Source organism: Staurois parvus, unplaced genomic scaffold (genome assembly GCF_062004578.1).
Source record: "Staurois parvus isolate SC_StPar_1 unplaced genomic scaffold, SC_StPar_1.0 ptg000851l, whole genome shotgun sequence".
NCBI classification, from domain to species: Eukaryota; Metazoa; Chordata; class Amphibia; order Anura; family Ranidae; genus Staurois; species Staurois parvus.
Genome location: NW_028318647.1, coordinates 179,811 through 191,851, shown reverse-complemented (window position 1 = coordinate 191,851; position 12,041 = coordinate 179,811). Strand labels below are relative to the sequence as shown.

General features: G+C 45.9%; 1 protein-coding gene across 3 annotated transcripts in view; it reads left to right on the top strand.

The window, feature by feature from the left end:
* ABCA5 (ATP binding cassette subfamily A member 5) overlaps nucleotides 1-12,041 on the top strand; it is a 136,551-nt gene that overhangs the window by 70,965 nt on the left and 53,545 nt on the right. For all 3 annotated transcript variants that reach the window (XR_016306666.1, XR_016306665.1, XM_089655587.1), the window contains exons 15-17: nucleotides 4,307-4,445; nucleotides 8,779-8,869; nucleotides 9,812-9,951. Coding sequence is in view for 1 of the 3 variants with exons in the window: in XM_089655587.1 (XP_089511713.1) it covers nucleotides 4,307-4,445; nucleotides 8,779-8,869; nucleotides 9,812-9,951 (370 nt within the window). In the remaining 2 variants the exon portion in view is untranslated. The remainder of the gene's footprint in view (nucleotides 1-4,306; nucleotides 4,446-8,778; nucleotides 8,870-9,811; nucleotides 9,952-12,041) is intronic.

Here is a 12,041-nt window from a genome sequence, read left to right as displayed (position 1 = left end):
ACTTTAGAAAGATATGATTTGCAGTTTTTGGGGGGGGGGGGGGTTCATTTTAAAGGTTTACAACCACTTTATATATATTTATCTACAGGAGGAATATTAACAATTTGAAAACTTCGTCTATCCAGCTCTGAGATTAACACAGCTCTGCCATACAGCAGTGACAGGGCAGGTGACTGCATTTTCCTTTGCTGCGGATCAGGAACGCTTACAGGTCTTGTCCCTCCGCCAACCTGTGACGGGACAGTGAAAAGAGAAGCGGCAAACTGATGAACTCATCTGTCCCTCACTCTGCTTTCTCCTCCTGTCAGTGCGCTTCTTGTCAGCACATGAACTGATTGGCTCCTTGTGCTGCTTTTCCCTCCCCCAGTCTGAGCTCTGCTGTACAGGGACTGCAAGAGGCTAGTACCAGGTCGCATTCAGCTGCTTACAATGCTTTTATTGAATGCGGTATTAATGCTTACAGGGCTGTGTGCATTGCTGCCCAGAGTTCAGCTTTATACTGTGTGGAATATTCCTTCTCCTCGATATACCCTGACAGTGATGAATGAGGAGCCATGTTTAATACAAGCCGCCTGCACTCCTCTCCCCGCACTGCATTGTACGCCGGGGATCACCTGCTCCTCATTAATATTTAACCCTTCTCACTGCTCTATTGTTGTAGCAGCTCCTGTGTGCGTCCCCACTGCCCTCAATACAGGCGGATCAGGCTGCTGATTCATGTGAATGTTTGCTGTGCCCCATTGTGATCCTCCAGGACTGTATTTCTGAAACTCCATCCCTGACTTGCAGCAGAGAAATGCAACATTGTATCTGATTATTTGCAGTATTTTATTTTCCACAAATTGCGATTTATTTATTTGCAATGTGCCTGGATATAATAATGAGACTAGTCCAGGAAGAGTCAGTTCCCCAGTGTAGCCCCTTCCCCCACCTTTCTTGTCCCCTCACCCTTTCTGGGAGTGTCTAATTACTGTGTGTGCTGGCCCAGCTACTTCACCCCCTTCTCTTACATAACATTTTATGAAGTAACGAGGAATACTATAGAGTGATAGTGCCGAGTCTGCTGACATCATACCCACTGACCACCAATGTAAGGGGCATTCTTCCCACTGACCACCAATGTAAGAGACATTCTTCCCACTGATCACCAATGTAAGGGACATTCTTCCCACTGACCACCAATGTAAGGGACATTCTTCCCACTGACCACCAATGTAAGGGACATTCTTCCCACTGACCACCAATGTAAGGGACATTCTTCCCACCGACCCCCAATGTAAGGGACATTCTTCCCACTGACCCCCAATGTAAGGGACATTCTTCCCACTGACCCCCAATGTAAGGGACATTCTTCCCACTGACCACCAATGTAAGGGACATTCTTCCCACTGACCACCAATGTAAGGGACATTCTTCCCACTGACCACCAATGTAAGGGGCATTCTTCCCACTGACCACCAATGTAAGGGACATTCTTCCCACTGACCACCAATGTAAGGGACATTCTTCCCACTGACCACCAATGTAAGGAGCATTCTTCCCACTGACCCTCAATGTAAGGAACATTCTTCCCACTGATCACCAATGTAAGGGACATTCTTCCCACAGATCACCAATGTAAGGGACATTCTTCCCACAGACCTCCAATGTAAGGGACATTCTTCCCACTGACCACCAATGTAAGGGACATTCTTCCCACTGATCCCCAATGTAAGGGACATTCTTCCCACTGACCCCCAATGTAAGGGACATTCTTCCCACAGATCACCAATGTAAGGGACATTCTTCCCACAGATCCCCCAATGTAAGGGACATTCTTCCCACTGATCCCCAATGTAAGGGACATTCTTCCCACTGATCCCCAATGTAAGGGACATTCTTCCCACTGATCCCCAATGTAAGGGACATTCTTCCCACTGATCCCCAATGTAAGGGACATTCTTCCCAGTGACCCCCAATGTAAGGGACATTCTTCCCAGTGACCCCCAATGTAAGGGACATTCTTCCCACTGACCCCCAATGTAAGGGACATTCTTCCCACTGACCCCCAATGTAAGGGACATTCTTCCCACTGACCCCCCAATGTAAGGGACACTCTTCCCACTGACCCCCCAATGTAAGGGACATTCTTCCCACTGACCCCCCAATGTAAGGGACATTCTTCCCACTGATCACCAATGTAAGGGACATTCTTCCCACTGACCCCCAATGTAAGGGACATTCTTCCCACTGACCCCCAATGTAAGGAGCATTCTTCCCACTGACCCCCAATGTAAGGGACATTCTTCCCACTGATCACCATGTAAGGGACATTCTTCCCACTGACCCCCAATGTAAGGGACATTCTTCCCACTGATCACCAATGTAAGGGACATTCTTCCCACTGACCCCCAATGTAAGGGACATTCTTCCCACTGACCCCCAATGTAAGGGACATTCTTCCCACTGATCACCATGTAAGGGACATTCTTCCCACTGACCCCCAATGTAAGGGACATTCTTCCCACTGACCCCCAATGTAAGGGACATTCTTCCCACTGACCCCCAATGTAAGGGACATTCTTCCCACTGACCCCCAATGTAAGGGACATTCTTCCCACTGACCCCCAATGTAAGGGACATTCTTCCCACTGACCACCAATGTAAGGGACATTCTTCCCACTGACCACCAATGTAAGTGACATTCTTCCCACTGACCCCCAATGTAAGGGACATTCTTCCCACTGACCCCCAATGTAAGGGGCATTCTTCCCACTGACCCCCAATGTAAGGGGCATTCTTCCCACTGACCCCCAATGTAAGGGGCATTCTTCCCACTGACCCCCAATGTAAGGAGCATTCTTCCCACTGACCCCCAATGTAAGGAGCATTCTTCCCACTGACCCCCAATGTAAGGAGCATTCTTCCCACTGACCCCCAATGTAAGGAGCATTCTTCCCACTGACCCCCAATGTAAGGGACATTCTTCCCACTGATCACCAATGTAAGGGACATTCTTCCCACTGACCACCAATGTAAGGGACATTCTTCCCACTGATCACCAATGTAAGGGACATTCTTCCCACTGACCCTCAATGTAAGGGACATTCTTCTAGTTCTTCAAGGGTTCCTCAGGGTTCTATCATAATGGTTGAAGATGGCAGCTCTAGTGGTTAATCTACACGCCTGGCTTACAGCAGATCTAAATCCAATCAATACGATGGTCTATCAGCTGTAACAAGTTAATAAATTGAATATAAGAGGAGGGAGCGCTCTGCAGCCATTATAGATCATTATCTCCATAAAATGTATTAAAATAAAAAGCATTCGACTCCCATGAAGAAGGGAAACGAGCCGAGTCTACCCGGCCTGGCTGCAATGTCGGGGAAGTAGATGGCGGGGGCTTTGCTAGTCTTCTGTATATGTAGCATGTGGGTGAGGGCAGAAAAGCAAAGGGCCGCATCTGGCCCCCGGGCCACACTTTGGAGACCACCACTGCATTAGAGCTACAAAATTTACAAATGTGGACTTTATAGGCACCACATCAACCAAATACTGGATTTTGCAAAAAATAAAAAAGATAAAAAAAATTTATTTTTTTATTGTACGTTAATTAAAATCTAAAATCAGTTACATATCATTGGTAATTTTACCTATTAAGAGGTCATTAACAATAATATGTCATTGATTTAAAATTGTTTTTAATTAATGTACAATAAAAAAAATAAAATTTTTTTTATTATTTTTATTGTACATTAATTAAAAACAATTTAAAAAAAGTTACATATCATTGGTAGTTTTACCTATTAAGAGGTCATTAACAATAATATGTAATTGATATAAAATTGTTTTTAATTAATGTACAATAAAAAAAATATATATATTTTTAAAATTATTTTTATTGTACATTAATTAAAAACAATTTAAAATCAATGACATATTATTGTTAATGACCTCTTAATAGATACAATTACCAATGATATGTAACTGACTTTAAATTATTTTTAATTAATGTACAATAAAAATATATATATTTTTTTTTTTTGCAAAATCCAGTATTTGGTGGATGTGGTGCCTATAAAGTCCACATTTGTAAAAATTTTTTTTAGTGAATGCGCCTATTTAAACGCCCCGTCCACTTGACCGTTCTGTCTCACTTATAGGCGGAGCTTGGTGCCCCCGGCTGAGCGATATTATTACGACAACATTTAATGCAGCTTGGTCTATTTTTATCTTCATGAGACGGGACAGATGGCGAGGAGCAGCGCCGACGCTCTCCGGTGACCCCTCTTTTTGTGTTGCGGTGACCTCTTGATGTCTTTGACAGGTGCTGCTTCTGGACGAGCCCACGGCGGGGATGGATTCCTGCTCCCGCTACACCGTCTGGAATGTGTTGAAGAAGAGGAAGGCGAACAATGTGATCGTGTTCAGCACACACTGTATGGAGGAAGCCGACATCCTGGCGGGTACGCGTCCTTTGCGGATCGCTCGCCGTTGTGGGAATACGCTTTAAGTCAGATTATGATGTTTTGTAACATTTACATTGTATCATTTATTATGCCATTAAAGATACTTTGTATCGCTGGTTGGTGAGAACCGATAATACAAGGCCAAGGGTGATTAGTATATTACCGCCACATTCCTGGCACAGAGATCAATAATCCCCCCCCCCCCCCCCGATCGATCGGGAGTAAAATGTTTAATAGCATGAGCAGTGTCACTACGCCATTTTGAAAAATGTGATTTTCATGCGATTCTGCATGTCGCATAGGGTAACCCATTCACTTGAATTGGCCGTCCAATGTGCGTTTTGTTGTCTGAAAATAAAGTCCGGCTCCTTCGTGGTGCAGTTTTGCAGAAAGCCCAGTTTTTGCTGCATTTAACCACTTGTGGACTGCCCACCCACAATGCACTGCAAAGGGGCGCCCCATGCAGGCAAAGCGATATACCTCTCTGCTTGCTTCTAGGTTTAGGCACCTCCCCCCACCTTGCTGAATCTGCCAATGATTCTTGGCCAGGACCTCCTGGTCGGCTGCGTCCAATCACAGCCCAGAGCCCTGTGTTGACAATCAACACAGAGCTCTGTACAGAAGGAATGAGAAACAAAGAGATCTATTAGTAAAAGCAGCACATAATACACACATTACACATTATTAGGCACACATTTAACCCCTTGATCTCCCCTAGATGTTAACCCCTTCCCAGTCAGTGTCATTAGCACAGTGAAAGTGCATATTATTACTGACCACTGTCTTAGTGTCAGTGGCAGTTAATCAGGTGTCGTCCCCCCCCCCCCTAGTGTCAGTTAGTGTCAGTTTGTCCGTCGCACTATATTACCATTAGTAGTATAAAAATATGTATGCGTATAATATATATATATATATATATATATATATATAATGTATATACTGTGTATATATATATGTGTGTGTGTGTGTATATATATATATATATATATATATACTGAATATATCTATATTATAGTTTGTAGATGCTGTAACTTTCACACAAGCCAATCGATATACACTTATTGGCATTTTTTTTTATCAAAAACATGTAGCAGAATACATTTTGGCTTACATTTTTGAAGCAATTTGTTTTTCTTTTTTTTTCTTTTTTTTTTATTGGATATAATTTAAAGCAGAAGGTCAAAAATATTGTTTTTTTTCCCCCCAATTTTCCAGTTTGTTTTAGTTTATATTGCAAAAAATAAAAAAACCCAGTGGCGATCAGATACCACCAAAACAAAATTCTATTTGTGTGAAAAAAAATTATATAAATTTAATTTGAGTGCAGTGTTGCATGACCGCGCAATTGCCAGGTAAAGTAACACACTGCTAAAATGTCCTGGTCACGAAGGGGTAAAACCTTCCAGAGCTCAAGTGGGTAAAGTGATAAGAAAGGCTATTGTTGTTGTTATTATTATTTATTTAAAATAAAAAATGGGTTATACTTATCTGCTCTGTGTCCCTTGCCTCCTCTTCTGGAAGTCTCCCTCTGGCATTGTCACCTTCTCCCTCCTTCGGTTGCTTCCATAGCTAGCTGGGTGCTATGGCAGCACCCATGCGTGCATGCTCTTGAGGCGGGCTGTGTGCATCCACAGGCACACACAGCGCCTATAAGCCACTCCCCCACTCTGCCCTCACAGGATTTGGTCTCCTGTGAGACCTGGAAGTGAGGGGAGTGGTGTTGCAGCCAGGACAACACTGGATCGGTGTGAGAGGCGTCGGGTAAGTATTTAGCAATAGAGGGGGTAGGACATAGTTGGGGGTTTTATACTTTAATACGAAGAATGCATTCAGCGCAAAAAAATTAGATTTTAGAACTGCTTTAACACTTAAGGTCTTGTGCTACTGCAGCCTGTGACTGGGCAGTGAAAGGAGAAGCAGCAGAGATATGAGCTCAGCTCTCAGTCACTCTGATCTCCTTTCCTATCATCATGCTCCTTGGTAACACATCTGGAATTAAGGGAAGGGGAGGGCTGGGGAGGGTAGGGAAAGGAAAGGAATCTTGTCCCTCCCCCTCCTGTGACTGGACAGTGAAAGGAGAAGCAGCAAATAGATGAGCTCAGCTCTCTGTCACTCTGATCTCCTTTCCTATCATCATGCTCCTTGGTAACACATCTGTAATGAAGGGGAGGGCAGAGGGAAGGAGAGGGGTGGGTAGGGAAAGGAAAGGAGTCTTGTCCCTCCCCCTCCTGCGACTGGATAGGGAAAGGAGAAGCAGCAGACTGATGTGCTCAGCTCATTGTCACTCTGCTCTGCTTTTCTATCATCATGCTCCCTGGTAACACATCTGGAATGAAGGGAAGGGTTAGGGAGGGGAGAGGGAAGGAGAGGGGGAGGGAAGGGGAGAGAAAGGAGTCTTGTCCCTCCCCCTCCTGTGACTGGACAGGGAAAGGTGAAGTAGCAGACTGATGTGCTCAGCTCTCTGTCACTCTGCTCCCCTTTCCTATCATCATGCTCCTTGGTAGCACATCTGGAATGAAGGGAAGGGGAGAGCTGAGGAGGGGAGAGGGGGAGGAAAAGGAAAGGAGTCTTGTCCCTCCCCCTCTTGTGACTGGATAGTGAAAGGAGAAGCAGCAGACTGATGAGCTCAGCTCTATGACACTATGCTCTCTCCTCCTATCAGCATGCTCCTTGTTATAATAAAAGAGAAATTATGCCATTATTGTTCCCCCTATCCCTCTCCATGCTGCATTCTCTGTCATTTTAAACTGGAAACAATATGGGGAGCAAAACTCCCTTCAAATAGCAGCAGTTAGGAACACCTGTGAAATACAGTGGATGGGCGGAGTTAGGAACATCTGTGAAATACAGCGTGTGGGTGGAGTTAGGAACACCTGTGAAGAACAGTGGGTGGGTGGAGTTAGGTACGCCTGTGAAGAACAGCGGGTGGGGGGAGTTAGGTACACTTGTGAAGAACAGTGGGTGGGTGGAGTTAGGTACACCTGTGAAGAACAGTGGGTGGGTGGAGTTAGGTACACCTGTGAAGAACAGCGGGTGGGCGGAGTTAGGTACACCTGTGAAGAACAGCGGGTGGGAGGAGTTAGGTACACCTGTGAAGAACAGTGGGTGGGTGGAGTTAGGTACACCTGTGAAGAACAGCGGGTGGGCGGAGTTAGGTACACCTGTGAAGAACAGCGGGTGGGAGGAGTTAGGTACACCTGTGAAGAACAGCGGGTGGGGGGAGTTAGGTACACCTGTGAAGAACAGTGGGTGGGTGGAGTTAGGTACACCTGTGAAGAACAGCGGGGGGTGGAGTTAGGTACACCTGTGAAGAACAGCGGGTGGGGGGAGTTAGGTACACCTGTGAAGAACAGTGGGTGGGTGGAGTTAGGTACACCTGTGAAGAACAGCGGGTGGGCGGAGTTAGGTACACCTGTGAAGAACAGCGGGTGGGAGGAGTTAGGTACACCTGTGAAGAACAGCGGGTGGGGGGAGTTAGGTACACCTGTGAAGAACAGTGGGTGGGTGGAGTTAGGTACACCTGTGAAGAACAGCGGGGGGTGGAGTTAGGTACACCTGTGAAGAACAGCGGGTGGGGGGAGTTAGGTACACCTGTGAAGAACAGTGGGTGGGTGGAGTTAGGTACACCTGTGAAGAACAGCGGGTGGGCGGAGTTAGGTACACCTGTGAAGAACAGCGGGTGGGAGGAGTTAGGTACACCTGTGAAGAACAGCGGGTGGGGGGAGTTAGGTACACCTGTGAAGAACAGTGGGTGGGTGGAGTTAGGTACACCTGTGAAGAACAGCGGGTGGGCGGAGTTAGGTACACCTGTGAAGAACAGCGGGTGGGAGGAGTTAGGTACACCTGTGAAGAACAGTGGGTGGGTGGAGTTAGGTACACCTGTGAAGAACAGCGGGTGGGTGGAGTTAGGTACACCTGTGAAGAACAGCGGGTGGGTGGAGTTAGGTACACCTGTGAAGAACAGCGGGTGGGGGGAGTTAGGTACACCTGTGAAGAACAGCGGGTGGGGGGAGTTAGGTACACCTGTGAAGAACAGCGGGTGGGGGGAGTTAGGTACACCTGTGAAGAACAGCGGGTGGGGGGAGTTAGGTACACCTGTGAAGAACAATGGGTGGGTGGAGTTAGGTACACCTGTGAAGAACAGCGGGGGGTAGAGTTAGGTACACCTGTGCAGAGGGTTTCCCAAGTTCCTGGTACATATGTGTATAGCTGCTCAGCCCACTATTGATCACGCATGACTAGAATAGTTGTCACGGGTGGACCTTCCTTTCACGGAATGAATATGAACCATTTCTATAAAGTATAATCATCTTTGTAATTTGTATTTCAGACCGGAAAGCTGTCCTCTCTCAGGGGACCCTGAAATGTGTTGGATCCTCCCTGTTCCTCAAGAGCAAATGGGGTGTCAGCTACCGCCTAAGGTATGTGCAGCAAACACATGGTGTGCAAAGTCCTGCAGTTGGTTTTCTGTAGCCACAGCCTGAGTAGAAAAGCCTGTCCCCTGCCGGCATGAAGTAGACAAGGACCCCTTACTCTCTGTGTGGAAGCAGGGGTCTCTGTCCTGGCATCCAACATGCCCCATTCTGAATCAGCCCTGCAATTCCTACGGAAGCTCTGACCCTGACCTCGGCAGAGAGATCACTGCAGAGAGGTTTTTTGGACAGAAGTAGGTAATGGTTAAAAAAGAATTCCAGGTATGGATATTTTTACATCGTTACATTGTTCCAGCTTGGACCAGTGTAACTATATATATATATACCAGGGGCGTATCTACAGGGGTCGCAGTTGTGACCCTGCCCATGCTCCAGGGGGCCCTTGCAGCTCCCCTGTGTGCCTGGATAGGAGGAGGCGGTGAAGGCAGTGGCATATATATAGAAGAACTGATGCCCTCCATTTTCCTCCTGCAGTTCTTCTACATGCCGGCCCTCCTATCCAGGTCCCACTTCTAGTGGGCCCTTGTGTACTCCCTTGGCTCCTCCCCCTCCCCTTGCTGCCGGGTTCCCTCCTCTCCTCAGCCCTCTCCCAAGGATCAGGATGGAGAGCGGGGAATGTCCTTTTCTGAATGGACATTGATGGTACCAATCAGGGGCTGACTGACCATTTGGAAACTCGGGCACTGCCCGAGGGCCCGGGGTCAGTAGGGGGCCCCATGAGATGCCCCTGGTACCTTTTTCATAGGCTTTTTTGAGTTTGGGCAAAGACACAGGGGCCCCATGATCCCCTATTGCCCCGGGGCCCCATGAGTTGTCAGTCCACCCCTGCTCTTGGATACACTGTGATGGTTGGAGTCATTGGGGTGAGTCTGGTGTGTCTTTGTGATATCATTTCTTGCTGTGACCAATCAAATGTGTCTTTCCATTCAGCATGGATATAAAATCCTCGTGTAACATCGCATCTGTGTCTGCGCTCGTCTCACAACACGTTCCCGGGGCGAATCTGATGCTGGCCACTGAGAACTGCCTGACCTACGGCTTGCCATTGAAGGACGTGGACATATTCCCAGGTGATTAGTGATACTCATCTATACTCGTCCCTCTGCCCTTCCCTCCTCATCGACATGGAAGTGCGGCTCCCTTGATCTGCCCCTAGTCTTGCCTTTCCCTTTCCCTTTCCCAGTCTGAGTGTTGGCCTCCAAGAGGAAAGGCTGACACCATATTCAGGTGCTGACTACACTAGCTTTACATTGATCCATGTGGTCATGAATAAACAATTGTGTCCATCTGTGTTTTCTATACAGTTCAGCTTTAAAGGGGACTTAGAAGACTTTCCACCCATCAGAGTTTGTCTTTGGACTGCCTTGTATTTTGTTACGTCTTGGTCTGGTTGAGTTGTCTGGTTCTTTGTCTGGCGATAGACCCCTCGCTCCTGAAATATGATATGGAAGTGTCCAAAAGCTGAACAATAATGACTGCCCCCTTGACAGTTGGGGTGTAGGGCATAAACAACTGCACCTGCATTGGAATTCAGGTTTGAAACTGACCGGTAGTAGCTTGACTGGATGATGTAGAAGAGGTCATCTTCATAGGCCAAGTAATGATCTCCTTTCATGCAGGATGGGTTCAAGCTGTAGATCACCAGATCTTCACCAGAATTAAAGTTTGTTGATCTCATGTAACAACCAAGGTCTGGCCTTTACCGCATTGTGGTTCAGTTGAGTTGTCTTTATTCTGGATTTTGCTACGTTGTGGTCCATTTGAGTTGTCCATATCGTGGATTTTGTTACCGTGTGGTCTGGTAGTGATGGTTATGTTCTGGAATTTGTTACGTTGTACTCCAGTTGAGCTGTCTTTATCCTGGGTTTTGCTATGTTGTAGTCTGGTTGAGTTTTCTTTATTTTGGATCTTGTTACATCGTGATCCAGTTGAGTTGTTTTCATCTGGATTTTGTTACCTTGTGGTTTGGTAAAGATGTCTTTATTTTGGGTTTTGTTACATTGTGGTCCAGTTGAGTTGTCTTTATTCTGGATTTTGTTACCTTGTAGCCTGGTAGAGTTGTATTTATCCTGGATTTTGTTACCTTGTGGTCTGGTAGAGATGTCTTTATCCTGAATTTAATTGCGTTATGGTCCATTTGAGTCATCTTCATCCTGGATTTTGTTACCTTGTGGTCTGGTAGTGATGTTTATGTTCTGGAATTTGTTACGTTGTGGTCCAGTTGAGCTGTCTTTATCCTGGATTTTGCTATGTTGCGGTCCACTGGAGTTTCTTTATCCTGGATTTTGTTACCTTGTGGTCTGGTAGAGATGTCTTTATTCTGGAATTTGTTACGTTGCGGTCCAGTTGAGTTGTCTTTATTCTGGTTTTTGCTACGTTGTTGTCCATTTGAGTTGTCTATATCCTGGATTTTGTTACCTTGTGGTCTGGTAGTGATGTTTATGTTCTGGAATTTTTTACGTTGTAGTCCAGTTGAGCTGTCTTTATCCTGGAATTTTCTACATTGCGGTCCACTGGAGTTGTCTTTATCCTGGATTTTGTTACCTTGTGGTCTGGTAGAGATGTCTTTATTCTGGAGTTTGCTATGTTGTAGTCTGGTTGGGTTGTCTTTATCCTGGGTTTTGTTAAATTGTGGTCCAGTCGAGTTGTCTTTATTCTGGATTTTGCTACATTCTGGTCCGGTAAAAATGTCTTTATTCTGGAGATTGTTACGTTATGGTCCAGTTAAGTTTTCTTTATTCTGGATTTTGCTACGTTGTGGTCCATTTGAGATGTCTTTATCCTGGGTTTTGCCATGTTGTAGTCCGGTTGAGTTGTCTTTATCCTGGATTTTTTTACCTTGTGGTCTGGTAGAGATGTCTTTATTCTGGAATTTGCTACATTGTGGTCCAGTTGAGTTGTCTTTTCTTGGATTTTGTTACATTGTGGTTTAGTTGCGTTATCTTTATCCTGGATTTTGCTATGTTGTGGTCCAGTTGAGTTGTCTTTATTCTGGATTTTGTTAGATTGTGGCTCAGTTGAGTTGTCTTTGTTCTGGATTTCCTTACATTCGGTCCGGTTGGGTTGTCTTTATTCTGGTTTTTGCTACGTTGTTGTCCATTTGAGTTGTCTATATCCTGGATTTTGTTACCTTGTGGTCTGGTAGTGATGTTTATGTTCT